The sequence below is a fragment of the Phalaenopsis equestris genome, unplaced genomic scaffold (genome assembly GCF_001263595.1).
Source record: "Phalaenopsis equestris unplaced genomic scaffold, ASM126359v1 Scaffold000135, whole genome shotgun sequence".
In the NCBI taxonomy this organism is placed as follows: domain Eukaryota; kingdom Viridiplantae; phylum Streptophyta; class Magnoliopsida; order Asparagales; family Orchidaceae; genus Phalaenopsis; species Phalaenopsis equestris.
This window is the reverse complement of record NW_018164577.1, coordinates 254,553-270,466: the sequence shown is the minus strand read 5'-3', so window position 1 is coordinate 270,466 and position 15,914 is coordinate 254,553. Positions and strand designations below refer to the sequence as shown.

Here is a 15,914-nt window from a genome sequence, read left to right as displayed (position 1 = left end):
CAACTGTTGTTGAATCAACTTTTTTATGCACCCAGGAAGCTTGAATGTAAGGAGTCGGACTTTTCTTGATTGTTGAATGCTTAAATTAATATTTATGTCCATTAGTCCTGAGGCTAGACTGTGCGCGGTCCCTACCATAATTTCTTCTTGTTGGCATTTCTTATATGATACATTTTCACTATTATCTCTCCTTTCCAATCAGCTTCTTTCATCCTATTACTGTACCTATGCTTTATGTCCTCTATTGTCCACAATAACTGGAAGTAGAACACTTCTGATAAAATGTAAATATACCGATTTTTCTTATAATTTCAGTGTTAGATGATACATTTGCTATTTCTCTTATCATAGGTTTTCTTTTGAGGCTTAATCCATTTAATATAGTCTAGAATTTTCATATATGCAATACTGACTTTGTCAAACTTTCCTGGTTAAGGTTGTTACAGTATTGTTATCCTTATAGTTCTATGTAAATTCTACTGAGATCATTCAATGATTTTTTGATTAACACAGGGTTATGCAGTTGACTTTTTGAATTTAATAGCCCGCTTTATATTTGGGCTATTAAATACATACTTATTAATTTACATACATACCACACAATTTTTTTTTATTTACATATTGAACACCCAAAATTTGATATTTATATTTATAACACCTTGATGTCATAAACCTATGTTTAAAAAGTCATATTTTACTTTTAAAAAGGTAGTGATGGTGGTATTTTTTATGTGATGTTCAAAGTTTGAGTGGTATGCATGCAGATATGAATGCTTAGGTGTTAATGTGTAAATTAATAAGAATATTTATGTATTTATGTAAATACCCCTTTACACTTAAACAGTTTTCATGATTTTTCACAATTTCTGAGTCAGCAATCATATTTTACAGTCAGCTTGCTGGGCCATGGCGAAGTCTTGGCTTGATGTTCAGGTTGATTTACACTTAGCTACCTTTCAGCATGGGAGAGATGCAGAAAAGCACCATAGAGATGAAGTAGTCGGGATTTCGTCCCATGGTGCTTCAGCTGGTCTTGAAACTTGGCCGGATGATGTTGTCGATCAACAACCCCGGGATTTTCCCAGTCTACTTCAAAAACTTCATTCAGGGTAAGGGAAAACTGCAGCTTGTTCTGCCTTTTTTCGGGTTCATCTTATGTCTGATATGATTCGGCTTTCTTTGAGGTCTAGTGAGATTGTTCATGAAGCTGTGTTGAGAGCGTGCAAAGAACAACATCGTCAAATTGAGGTAAGAATTACTGCTGTCGTTGAGGAGAAAACTCAAAAAACTCAATTCTTTTATATTTACATATATAACACCTAAACTTTAATTTTTACGTACTTACCACCCTGCCTATGCATGTAAAGATGTACTGGACTTTTTAAAAGTTAACATGGTGGTACTTTTGATGTGATAAGAAAGATTTGAAATGTAAAGTTTAGGTGTTAGATATGTAAATATATAGAAATTGGGCGGTTTTTATGTAAATGTCCCAAAAATTAGCAAGTAACTGGTTTTATTTGTTTTGTGTTTATGTGAAGAACTCTTTACAAAGTTGTTCCTATTTAGTTAGACATAAACTGGTTAGGAATGATTGTATTAGAAAAGGACTTGCCCAGAGCATGAGCTTTCCTGCCATCGCAGGATCTAGTGAATGTTGATGTACCTTGACTTAACCAATGTATGGGTAAGGTGGTATTGTTTGTACAAATTGAAGTTTAGATGTTCGATATGTAAATACATAGTAATTGAGCGGTGTGCATGTAAAACTTCCTTTTCTTGGCGTATTACTATTTTCTGGAAATTGATAGGTAAAATAAAATGTTTATTTTTCCTAAATAACATTGTAAGCCTAATTTTTGCATTTTTTTAAGTATTTTATTCAACCCTTATTTTTTCACGCTAATGCTAACCCATGAACAGATGAATCTCATGATTTGCGACATACCATATCTCCTGGACCTTTTATGGTTATGGATATCGCCATCTGAGGAAGAGCATCATGGCTTACGGTATCACACCACACCGGCACAAACTGCTGCTTAGAGTTTTGTAATGGCTTGTATTTCTAATTAAATGTCTATTCTGTAGCCCTCATGGTGATCCTCAACTGATACGATTTGGAGCCCATTTATCTCTTCTTTTTCGATATCTTCTGGATGATGAAATGAAGGACACCTTCAAGGAGAAGCTTATGACAGTTGGAGATAACATTATCCAGATGTGAGTGTCCCTACACTCAATCTCACTCACGTCCCCTGATACTTTTTGCTCTAAAACTTTCAATTATAGAGAATTTTTGGCTGAACATTTCATCATTTGATGTTGATAATTTTGTATATTTTGTTGTTGAATTATCCACGTTTCAGTATATCTTCTTGTCATTCGCTTGAAAAGCATGCATTTTATTATAAAAAATTATTAATTAATTAGGGTTTTCTGAGGCATGGAGTGCGAGGAAAGATATGCTATAACTATGCGTTTCAATAAGAGGATATTTGCATTTTTATTTTGTAATTTGAAAAGGTTAAGAAATAGGTCCTAAGATTCATGATACATCTCTGTAGTTCATAGTCATACACATATAGGTAACAATACTAATGTCGTAAGTCTATTATTTGGATCACTTTTGATTTTGATTTTTATTTTATTTTATATGTTTTTAATTGAAATAAAGCATATTTGATATATTATAAATTTTATATGTTTTGAGTGTTTTTAAAAACAGACTAATTTAAAAGATACTAAACAAGTATATTTATAAAAAAAAAATTTCTAAAATAAAAGCAAAAAAATAAAACAACAATAAGAAGCCTTTATCCCACCAAGTGGGGTCGATTACATGATTCTTTTTTTCCCCATTGTGTCATATTGAGTGTCATATTTTCATTTACTTCTAATAGATTAAAATAATTTTTTGTATAATATGCCCAAGTCTTTTTAGATCTACCTCAGCTTTTCTTAACTTTAATCGAGTATAAGACAACTACTCTTCTAACCGGATCATAAGATGGTTGGAGTTTAATGTGACAAACCATCTAAGACGACTCTCTCTAATCTTGTCCACCACTAGAGCTACACTAACCCTATCACATATATATTAATTTCACATTTGATCTCTAAGTGTCAAGCCACTTATCTTTCTAAGCATACTTATCTCAACAACACTTAACTTTGTTTTATGCTTCTCTTTTAAAGGCCAATATTTTGCTCCATAAAGCATTGCATCCATAAATATTTTGCTCCATAAAGCATTGCAGGTCTCACCACCATCTTATAAAATTTTCCTTCCAATCTAAGTGGTGTTTTTCTATCACACAATTGGCCCGATGCATTCCTCCACTTCAGCCAACCACCGACTTGAATTCTACCTAAAGCATCAATTTAAACAATAGACTCGAGATATCTAGAACTTTCACACCTTTTAATGATTTGATTATCCATTTTTACAACTATGCCACTAGAGCTACCGCTACTAAAATTACATTCCATGTATTCAGTTTTAATTCTACTCAAACGAAGGCCTTTAAACTGTAATGTAGACCTCCAGTATTCAAGTTTTTCTGAACTCTTTCTCTAGTCTCATCTACAAGAAGGATATCATCAGCGAAAAACAAACACCAAGGTACATCTTCCTGTAAATGTTCAGTGAGAGCATCCATAATTAAAGCAAAAAGATATGGGCTTAAAGCTGATTTTTAATGTAATCTAATTTAAATAAAAAAATGCTTGGTCAATCCTCCTGTTCGAAAACAAGTAACAACTCTAGTATGCTTATCTTTAATGACTTGAATATAAGTCATAACAACACCTTTCTTCTCTAGAACTCTCCAAAGGGCTTTTCTTGTAACTTTATCTTAAGTTTTTCGTAAATCATTAAAAATCAAATGTAGATCCTTCGTATTCTCTCTGTTTCCTAAATCATTAAAAATCATATGTTGATCTTTCTTATTCTCTTTGTACTTCTCCATCAAATTTCTTAATAAATGTATAACTTCAATGGTAGACCCGCCCCAAATAATTTCAGATTGATTATGAGAAATCTTTGTATCACATCTTATCCTATGTTCAATTATCCTCTCCCATAATTTTGAAGTTTGATGCATCAAATTAATTCCTCTATAATTTACACACTCCAGTGCATCCCCTTTATTATTAAAAATGGGGACCAAAATGCTCTTCCCATACTCAGACATATCTTTAGTTTTTAAAATAATATTAAAGAGTCTATTAATCCAAAAAAACAACTAATTCTCTTTAATATTTCCACACTTCAATTGGCATATCATCAGATCCTACAGATTTTCCATCATTTATTTTTTTTAAAGTCTACTCAACTTCTTTTTTACCAATGCGATGATAAAATAAAATATTTTATTATTAATAACAATATTATAATAACTAAGGTTGATTGTATTTTCAAAAACTTCATTGAAAAGTTTATCAAAATAGCTCACCCATTCGATGTCGAATATCTTTCTCTGAGAAAAACACTTTGATTTTTATTGAAAAGCTTATCAAAATAGTTTACCCACTTGTATCGAATATCTTCCTCTAAGAAGAACTCTGTTTGATTTTCATCTTTAATACATTTTTTTTGAAAATTACTTTCTTTTTTCTTTGTTTGGCTAGTTGATACTTTTATATTTTATCATTTTTAGTATTTAATCTATTATAAAAGTCACTAAAAAAGAATTTTTAGCTTCATTAAATGTATCTCTTAGACTCCCTATGGGCCACCTTATAATTTTTCTAATTTTCTAAGCTTTTATATTTAAACTAATTTTTATAACAGTACTTCTTATATTTTATATTTTTTTGCACATTATTATTTCATTATCAATTATTTTTATTTATAAAAACTTTTTCTTTTGACTCTCCAAATACATCTTTTGTCACTTGTTTAATATTGTGTTACTTTATCATATACAGAACTTGCTTCTTCATGAACATCCCAAATATTGAAATCTTGAAGTTTACTCATAAAAATAATTTTATTTGTCTTTTAAATGCCCCCATTTGACAATGCTTTGTAGTATCCTTTATCTTACAACTCTTCATCTTAAAATCGAGAACTAATAATCGATGTTGAATATTTAATTTTCACTTGAAATAACTTTACAATCTTATATTCTAGGCGATATCATTCTCTCATAAGAAAGTAATCAATTTGTGTTCTTTTATTATATCCATTCTTATAAGTAATAATATGCTCATCTTTTTTCTTAAATAAAATATTAGCAATAACAAAATCATATGCTAAAGCAATAAAATATTAGCAATAACTCTTAAATAAAATATTAGCAATAACAAAATCATATGCTAAAGCAAAATTTAATATGATTCCTTCTTAGTTAATCAATTCAAACCGTAAGCATCATGAATATTTTTAAAATCTTCCATCACTCTATTAACATCTTTATTTAATTCTCCTCCTATAAAAAAAATTTTCGTTAAGATGTATCATTTGTATTAATTTTTCTAAGTCATTCTTGAAATTTTCTTTGGAACCTATATCTAAACTTAATTGAGAAGCATAAATGCTTAAAGCTTTGAAAATCTTAATATCAACAACAATCTTAAGGGCTATAATTCTATCTCCAATCATGTTATTTTTTACAACATTATATTTCAAATTCTTTTCTATAATTACACCTAAATCATTTATAGTGTGACTCCTACTTGAATTTCAAAGTTTAAAACCTAAGTTATCAATCTTTTTAGCCTCTTCTCCAATCTATTTAGTTTGTAATACAAAAGATATTTTTCTTCTTATGAATTATAATATCAATTAGTTCCATTTATTTTTCTGTGAGAATATCTATATTTCAAGATTCTATTATAATATTAGTTTCATGAACTAACTTTTTTATCTGTATCTGTCTGTAATGTGAAAATCCTTGCTTATTTGACTCTACACCTGGGCGTCAGTGTAGCGGCCCTTGTCACTTTTCCCTGTATTTAGGTCATACATCGCATCGCTTCTATGGGATGCCCTAATATTTACACCAGATTAAATGATTCATGTCATGATTTTTCGACAAATTTTACGCTGGTTGTCGACTACTTTTTAAAACCCAAGCCCTAAATATTACGTCACTTTCCTTTTTTATGGTACAATTAATGTCTTTTTTTGTACGTGTAGTATGTTGAAATCCTTATATGGAAAAACTTGACGAATAAATTCAAATTTTCAGAGTTCAAAAGATGCCAATCAAACCGATTTTTTCTGAAAGTTTATGTTTATATAGTTCAAAGTGGAAATTTATGCTTATAAAGTTCAAATTGGGAGTTTTCTAATCGCAAATTGATGTCACGTTGTCGTGGCACGCCCATTTAATTCGTAAATTTAATTATAAGGATGGAAACTGCTTGAGGAATTAATTGCAACATTGTAGAAATAAGCTTGTTTTGTTTACTGAGGAGCAAAAGAGGCGCCAATAAAATGGTTAGAATCTGTTGATGGGCATGAAAGAAAAATTAGTGAATCTATGATAATTTGGCTAGGAGTTGTGCATAAAGATTTTCATATATTTAACAACCAAAGTAATGCTATATATATATATATACAAGATTATTTATAATGTTGAACCAAATGTACGGGAGAATGTTAATGATGATAATAATGAATATTCAAAGGGGGTCAGAAATATTTGTGAACAGACACATGGTTGATCGAGTAAAATAAAAGGCTATTCTGATTATTATCACTCTTCTTCACATAGGTATGCAATGTTTTTATTTTCCGAGCATCATGAAGAGCTCGTTGGACTATATGCCTCTCAAATTACTCGTCATTATTGCATCGATCTGTTTGTTGAAATGATGGAGCTAAGGTTGAACAGCAGGTATTTTAGGGACTTGATCTTGCTACTATTTTGCTTGATCTTCCCGTCTAGTTTTTTGGTGAAATTTAAACGCATACCACACAATTTTTATGTATTTACATATCTAACACCTAAACATTCATATATGGAACTTCGTTGTGATAAACCTTTGCATGAAAAGGTGTATTGAACTTTTAAAGATGTAATAATTATGATATTTTTGATGTGATGTTGAAGCTTTCAGTGATATGCACGTAAATATAAAAATTTAGGTGTTAGATATGTAAATACATAAGGATTGTGGCAACTGCTACTTTGAGAAACTTCTGATGCTTTATCTATCTTCGAATTGAAAAGCATACACGAAAAACATAAACTATTTCGTTCTGCAATCGAGTATCTGTCTTTCTCCTACGAAGACCAATCAAAGGCAAGTTTTGAAGACATCATTGAAAGGTATTTTGATTGCAGTATTTCTACAATATGTTTCAATATTTAGATACTTTATTGTACCAAAGTCAGCAAGGTTTAACTTTTTGCAGGGTTCTTTCAAGATCTCGAGAAATGAAAGCTTGTAAACATGATGAAAAACCTTCACATGTTGCGGAACAGCACCGATTGCAATCTTTGCAGAAGGCTATGGCAATTCAATGGCTTTGTTTCACTCCTCCCACTACTGTTAGTGATTTTGAGACCATCAGTGCAAAACTTCTCATTAGAGCATTGATGCATAGGTATCTGGCATTCATATATTAGTTTTTCTTTTGGGAAATTTACATTGTTAGCACACAATTCTTATGTGTTTACATATCTCACACCTAAAATCTCATATTTACATACATAGAACTTCAGTGCTTTAAACTTATGCATGAAAATATATATTTCACTTTTAAAAAGGGATAATAGTGCTATTCTTGATGTGATAATAAACATTTGAGTGATGTGTGTAATTATAAAAGTTTAGGTGTGAGATATGTAAATACATTAGAGTTGTGTGCCATGTATGCCAATTTTCCAAATATATTTCCATGCTGTCATGGTAGAATGCAAAAGCTATTCATAACTTTTGCTTCAATTTCAATAATTTAATTATAATTGTAAAGTTCATTGCTCACTAATATTTCGAAGTTTATTTCTTGCTCTAGTAATATCCTCTTCAGAGAATTTGCTTTGATTTCTATGTGGAGAATTCCTAAAATGCCAATGGGAGCACACATGTTACTTAGTTTTCTTGCTGAGCCTTTGAAGCTGCCTAAGGATACACTTCTATCTTTTGATGAGTATGATGTTTTGGCGAATCTCCATGAATTTGAAGACTGGGTATGTACTGCTCTTTTTTCTATTATATTTTAAGAAAAATTCGTGCAAACTTTATTCGAAATTGAGGGAAACTTCTTGAAATCTTTTTATTTTTATTTTTATTTGGAGCCAGAGGGAGTATTACTCATGCGATGCAAGTTATAGGAATTGGCTTAAGCTTGAGTTAGAAAATTCAGCTGTTCCTCCTGGCGATCTCTCTTCAGAAGAAAAGGAGAGGGCCATAGCTGCTGCACGTGAAACATTAAATTCTTCAGTGTCGTTGCTAATTAGTAAGTTCCTTAAAGATATTAAAATCTCATAGTTTTATATTGTTTATAGTTTCTTTATCATTAAAATATTTTTGGTTCACTAAACTTTTTAATGCTCACTCTTATTTTTCATGAATTAAATATGATGTACCATTTGCATGCAGCCTATTTTTTAAAACCAAATTGTCAAACTTGGACAATGTAACACCCTAAAATTTTCTCCTCATCATAGCCATTCACATAAATATTATTGATGAATGTAAAACTCAGCCAACCTAGACAACCTAATCAATTAATGATGAAATACTAGAAACAAGTCATCATTTGCATTGAAAAGTTCTTGACGAGAATTGGAAGAATCGCCTAGTCGTCAACTTCCACACCCATATTATTCTCCACATATCATATCTTTGCTCGAATGTCAAAGCAATCTCTACTGGGGGTTGAGTACTACAAATAAGCCACAACACCTAGAAGAACTCTTACCTTATGAAGTACAAAAGAAAGAAGGGAGACATGAGAGAATTTAAGCCTTTGTATATATTAACTTTGAATACGTGCTAGAAAAATGTAAAGAAAAAGCCCAAGAGGGACAATGGTTAGTCCCAATTATTCCCCAAAATAATTCTCTTTTTCCCATGAGCAATCTATTGTTACCTTTCCCATTTCATTGAAATCTTAAGGGATCATTTACCTCAGAATTTTAAAGAAAGCTATGAAAATCTGTTGTGTTGAGTCTTTGTGATGTTTTGGAAGAACTCTACTCGAAGATGGTTGGCATGCTACCACTCAACATCATATGTTGTTTTGATAAACAATGATCGAGAGCTCATTGTTAAAGTAGCACACGTCATTTGGAGTTCGCTCGAACCATGCTTTGTTTTTTAAAGGGGGAATATAAACCTTTAAGGAATTATGTTCTAAGGTTATAAGTGCTACCCAAGAAATGAGTCTCTAAACCTTCCATCACATTGTTAGCTCCTATAATCAATCTTTATGATTCTTCATTTGAACATTTCATTACCAAGAAATCACCAACTATTGTGGAAGTATTAGAGCAACCATCGGTGTTCATTGACAATGATGACATAATTGCATAAACTCGTTTTAATAAAGGCCTAGCAAATAGGAGGCCTGACACTATTGTTTTCAATACTGGAGGAGAAAAAGAAGCCCAAAGCACAAAAGAAATGATAATATTATTGCTGAACTTTAATAGGGTTACAAACACAAACTCTTGACCAAAGAAAAATAACAGCAATACAAACACGGGAGACCCTAGGGTGGCAGTGATAGTGGTGGACAGCGGCTGGGCACTCGTTCAGAAACCTTGGAATGGTTGCTGTAGTGATTGTAGGAGTTCAGCAAAGGACATGTTGGGGAGGCTTACGAGATTTGGTGTTAGAAAGGCTGCAGGAAAATTAATTAAGGGAATTAAGGGGCAGGTTGGGTTCACGGGAGGTGAATGAAGAATTGTTGTGGGGTTTCACGGGAGGGGCAGGAAGCGGGAAGAGTAGCAGGTTAATCGGTTGTGAATGGCATAGAGGGACTAGGAAAGATTTGGGGTTACGGTATGGAGGAAAAGAGGGGCGGGCGGCTGGGATCAGAGGAGGGGGAGGACGGTAGCAAGTGGGTAGGATAGAGTCAATGTGAAAATGCGGTTGGGATTGGAGCCAAGTAGTATGTGGGCGAGGAGGCAACCGACTGTAGGTGGGAATTTGTGGGGGAGAGTGATTGGTAGCAAGGAAAGGACGTGGAAGTGGAAGTCGGAGAAGATAAATCATCTCATGGGAGAGGGATACAAAGAGCACCACCCTAAACTGTCGGATACAAACCTCAAGGGGAAAATAGGATGCTGACGGCTGACCACTCAAATTTGAAATCAGAAAAAGCATAAACTGAAAACCTAGACAACAAACACTTATAAATAGGAGATAGATAGACGGGAAACGAAAACAGAAAGGGGGAAAATTTCCTGCATAATGAAAAGAGGGGAGGAGAGGCCGGTTCAACCCCTTCTCTCAACTGAACCGGTTCGGGCCAAACTAGTTCAGCTTTTGGAGGAAAATTTTCGTGTCACTAAGTCTCGGGGATTCAATCTATTGAAAAGAACGAGGATCTTTCGAGCATGATCAAAATGAGTGTAATAAAAATACCCATGATGTTTAGAACCATCATTATGAAAGGCAACAACAAAAGAATAGCCGCGACTACAAGTACGACCTTTGGAAGCCACTAACTCAAACCACCCACTACCAAGGTTTGATGACAACATCGATGAGATATTCACATGATTTTGAAAAATCGGACCAAACATTGGACCGAAGAAAAGAAAGGTTCACGTTTATTGGTTCGATTGAGGTTGACTTGGGGATTGTATCGGATGACTTAATAACTAATAAATGGAAAAACAATTAAATATGACCTAAATAATGCAATAATGATGTAATAATGCAAATATACAACAAGCCTTTATCCTACTAAGCGGGGTAGGCTGCACAAATAATTTTTTTTCAGTGTGCTCTATTGTCATATTTTCATTTAATTTTAATAAATTAAGATAATTTTTAATACAACATATCAAAATATAAATCATTTTTATACATGTCAAGTTTTTTTTGGTCTACTTTCACATTTTTTAACATAAGTCGAATCTAAAACATCTACTCTCATAACTGGATCATCAGATGGTCAACATTTAATGTGACCAAATAATCTAAGACGACTCTCAATCTAAGACGACTCTCTCAGACGACTCTCTCTAATCTTGTTTGCCATTGTTGCTACACCAACCATTTCATAGATATATTCATTTCACATTTTGTCTCTAAGTCTAAAGCCACTCATCCACCCAAACATACTCATCTCAGCAACAACTAAGTTAGTTTTACGTTTCTCATTTATAGGCCAACATTCTATGCCATAAAGCATTGCAGGTCTCACCGCCATCTTTTAAAATTTTCCCTCAAGTTTAAGTGGCACTTTTCTATCACACAATAGGCCCGATGCATTTTTGGTCAACATAACCAAACATGTAGCGTGTAGACCTACTAGTTAATGTGTGGCATCATCATGGCCACAACAAGAGCTAGATCTACTACTTCCCATGAAGTTAATGAGAAGAATTGCCGCTGCATTAACCTTTGTTGTCGCGACCACACATACAGTCAATATGGGTTAGTCCCTTCTTCACTGTATTTATAGGCAACATTACATAATTCTAGTAAAGCATTTACACTTCAATTATGATCTGCCATCTTGATTGTTTTGCTTGCTCGACCAGCCCTCTCTTGTTGATCAAAGTCAAGAACCTCTTCGAACATCTCTCCGAATGGGCCAAGTGCCCCATTTATTGTCGTAATTTTCACCTTATTCTTTATTTTCAGAAATTCTCCCAACAAAGCAATCTTGTGATTTTTGGAATTTACAACATTGACCTTCATCACTCCCGAGTGCCACGGCATGGCAAACAACTTTTTCAGGGATTCACCATGGAGCAGTTGCATTAACTCGGTGACCTCTGCCAATGACCAATAAAAGAGCCCCCCCTAAGGTCTTTAGGAATTCCACACCACTGCTTTTGACAGTTCCATTGCTTTCTTTGGAGGGCACTCTTGAAGGGTCATCTTTAAAGTTTGTTTTTCTTCTTCTCACACATCGTTGCTATAAAGTGAAAGATCTCATCGAAGCAATGAAGAACGAAAGCCTGAAAGGAATAATTATTATTACAAAAACGAGTAATTAAAAAGCGTGTAGGCATGAAAATGAACAGTTAGTCTTTTTGGAGCCCTATTTATTGAAGGGTTAAATGAAGGAAAAAGTAAACTGCTCAAATTTTCAAACCTTGCTATAGATTCCCACATTAAGTTTTGCTGGAAATGTAATCAACCTTCAAAGTGTGATCAGTTACTTAAAATGAAATGATTTTGATGGATATATAATCAATTTTGGTTAATTAGAATGCAATGGAGTCTTTATTCAATCACCTTTAGTATTTCCAACTGAATCTAAAGAAATTTTAAGTAAAATCTATCTCCTCATTGTGTCATTATGATCATTCGGTGTATTTCAACATCTAAGATGATGTGATGTCTACTTATATTCTATAAGAGTAAAGTGTCAAAATAGTTCTTTGACTCTTTATATGGAGTCATTTTAATCCCAGTGTTTATAAAAGTGTTGAATTAATCCCCATAATATTTTGATATTTTCTGTAAGAGTCCCCAGAAAGGACTATTTTAGCTCCCTTCAAGAGAATCTGGGACTAAGCATACACATTTGTAGGCTCTAGGACTAAAATGACCCCGGAATAAAGTCGGGAATTTTTTGACACTTTTCTCTATCCCATAATGTTAAAGCCACCATTAAACATTGATTGTGTTTTGCTCTTAATATGATCCATTTCAGCCATACTTCATTGGCAACTTTCTAATTAAGGCATCATTGAGCATATAGATGGAATAAAAACAAAGTGATTTGCAAAATCTAAAGTACTTTACAAATTTAATTGAAGTGCTGATGGTCCCCACTTTTTCAGGTGAAGGAACTCAATGGCTAAATGCAATTGAGAATTGCTCATTGGAGTTAACAAGTGATGTATTTCTTAACTTGCATGCTCATGGAATGCTTTGTCTACCTTCTGGTGAATGTTTGTGCCCTGATGCAACCTTGTGCACAACATTGACAAGCGCACTTTACTCTTCTGTCGGTGAAGAAGAAGCGTTAAAACGGCAATTAATGGTAATTTTTTTTTTATAGCTTTTCAGTCTGTTATCTAGAATTTTATAATATTTTTTTTAAATATTAAAAAATGATTTTAATATTCAGGAAATATATCAATTACCATATGCATGCATCATTGTTTGCGTTGATAGTGGCTTGTATGCTGTGCAGTGAAAACAAGCTTGCTTTTTGCAGATGCATGAATGTTTATTCCAACAGTATTATTTTTGAAATTGCATGGGCATGCATGTTTTGTGAAACCAAATTGCACCTGCACTTCAACAGTAAAATATTTTTAAAATGAATACGAAATAATTCATATTCTCAAAAAAAAAAAGAAGAAGAAATAGTTAGGTTTAGCGGTTTAGCATGATAAAAATGTAAAATAATTAATTAAACTATGTTAAAATAGAAATATTTATCTGAGAAAACCTTATCTTTATTAACCCTTGGTTTCTGCTTTTATCGTGCTATCAGTGAAGTGTTTCTGGCATAATTAACTTGTATTTTAAGCTTGAAATATTATCTTCTATTTCAGTTATGTTGATATAGTTCGGTCTGGGCTTCTTTATTTAATGTTATCTAAAAAAATTGCAGACTTTCCTCTTTATTTTATTCCTTTCTGCAATAAATTTTTAGCTAGTGGTTACCTTTTTTTTTTAGTGAAATTTCGGATAAAAACTATAACATGTTAAATTTATTTCTATCATTGACTGCTTTATGTCTAAGTTTAGATTTAAATCTAATCATTCTAAAAGAAACCATGTATGCCTATCAGTGTAAATAAGTTATTAAGAAAATGTTGGATGGAAATGTTGTTTCTGAGATAAAAAGATAATAAAAAGCCTAGAATATTGGAGTAATCAGACGTCTGTTATCATAATTACTAAAGATTTGCAATATTTTGACAGGTCAATGTTTCCGTCTCCCTCACAAATAATTATTGTGTTGAAGTCGCCCTTCGCTGCTTAGCTATAGAAGGTGACGGGCTTGGGCTACACGAATCAAATGATGGCGGTCTTCTTGCGACTGTCATGGCAGCTGGATTCAAGGGTATTCAAATTTATTTTCCAGGGCATTTACACACATACCACTATATAAATAAATAAATAAAAAAATATATACATATATATATATTTGGAGTTATATATATATATATATATACATACATACATATCACATGAAAAATACCACTATATTAACTTTGAAGAAGTGAATTACTGCCCCTTTTCATGCCTGGGTAATATCATTAACTACAGAACTTCTGCTTTAGGCGAATTGGCACATTTCCAGGCCGGAGTCTCATTGGATATTTCCCGCATAGACGCATGGTATTCCGATAGTGCTGGCTCATTCCAAATACCTGCTACATATATTGTTCGAGGGCTCTGTCGAAAATGCTGCTTACCAGAAATTATTCTACGTTGCATGCAGGTAATGGAAGTTTAAACTGAAGTTTCAATGTAAGAAATTGAAATTTTACGTGGGGTTGTTTGGTACAGCTGTAGCTTTTTGTAAATGTGGTTATAAAATCATGATGGGGAAGATAACTTCTTAGAAAACTGTAGTTTGACTTATAAATATTTACGTTTTCTAAGAAATGAGATAGCAGTTTTCTTACCACCACCATACTTTATAAATATAGTTAAAAAAAGCATTTTTTTCACCGGAGAAAATTCTAAACGAAAACAAAAAAAAAAAAGTTATCTGAACAGAATTATGGTGACGGTTTGAAACTCTAAGCAGACAGAAAGCTTTGCCAAAAATGCTTTAATATATTCAGCGAAGCAGAAATGCACTACAAATTACAGTTTCATTGTGTGTAGGTCTCAGTTTCACTTGCTGAATCAGGGGAAACTAATGATCATCATGATGAGTTAATTGAACTAGTTGCTTCTGGAATGTTGAGCTTGTTTAGCCAGCAACAACTACAGGTTTGTGAAGAAAAAAAGTTACAAAAATAAAGAAAATAAAAACAACTACAGATTTTTTATGAATGTTGTTGTTCTTTGTGAATTTTTTTTCATATTCCTTTTTTTTTTCAGCTCATATTGTTTGATGGTTCTCTTTCTTTAGGAGTTTCTGTTGTTCGAAAGACACTGCAGCTTATATAAAATGGAATTAGGGGAAGAGCCATCTGCTGCTGATGATTGAACAAAGAATTGTTAACCTTCTGGTAATCTAATTCTTAAAAAAATTAATGTAATCTTTTTTCTAATTTGAAAGTTATGATTTATTAAATTGTTTAAAACATTATTTGATTGAAATTAGTGTTTTTCCCAAGCATTCTTCTCCTTTTGTCTGTCTGGACCTTGCTCCCTCTTGACCTCTGCAGTATTTTTTTTCTTCTTTTTATTTAGAAAGAAAAGCGATTCAGTTAACCCACTTGAAATATGAATCTTCACTAAACGAAATATTATTCTGTGATTGCTAATTTTTACATGTTATGTGATTTCTAATTTTTACATGTTTTGTGATTTCATTGATTTCATTTTGTGGCATTTTTATTATGTGTTTACATATCTCACAACAAAACTTTAATATTTACACACATAGGATTCAAATCTTTGATATCACATAAAAAATATAACACTATTATCACTTTTTAAAGCACCAAAATGATATACATGTAAATATGAAAGTTGAAATGTGAGATACATAACTACACAGGAATTGTGTGCTACATATGCAAATTTCTCTTTCATTTTACATGCAACAAGCATAGCATTACATGTATTTTAATCAGGAAATATGTCACCTCTATGCCATGCTTATGGTTTAGGATTTAGTGTTTAGA

At 32.6% G+C, this 15,914-nt stretch overlaps 1 protein-coding gene across 3 annotated transcripts in view; it reads left to right on the top strand.

Moving 5' to 3' along the window:
• Positions 1-15,914, top strand: part of LOC110021567 (nuclear pore complex protein NUP107) — a 60,313-nt gene that overhangs the window by 43,686 nt on the left and 713 nt on the right. For all 3 annotated transcript variants that reach the window (XM_020720107.1, XM_020720106.1, XM_020720108.1), the window contains 14 exons: positions 892-1,109; positions 1,191-1,248; positions 1,924-2,012; positions 2,092-2,223; positions 6,726-6,848; positions 7,185-7,283; positions 7,370-7,561; positions 7,973-8,147; positions 8,260-8,416; positions 12,933-13,135; positions 14,029-14,170; positions 14,391-14,551; positions 14,944-15,051; positions 15,194-15,293. In XM_020720107.1, coding sequence (XP_020575766.1) covers positions 892-1,109; positions 1,191-1,248; positions 1,924-2,012; positions 2,092-2,223; positions 6,726-6,848; positions 7,185-7,283; positions 7,370-7,561; positions 7,973-8,147; positions 8,260-8,416; positions 12,933-13,135; positions 14,029-14,170; positions 14,391-14,551; positions 14,944-15,051; positions 15,194-15,271 — 1,935 coding nt within the window. In that variant the 3' untranslated portion in view covers positions 15,272-15,293. The remainder of the gene's footprint in view (positions 1-891; positions 1,110-1,190; positions 1,249-1,923; positions 2,013-2,091; positions 2,224-6,725; positions 6,849-7,184; positions 7,284-7,369; positions 7,562-7,972; positions 8,148-8,259; positions 8,417-12,932; positions 13,136-14,028; positions 14,171-14,390; positions 14,552-14,943; positions 15,052-15,193; positions 15,294-15,914) is intronic.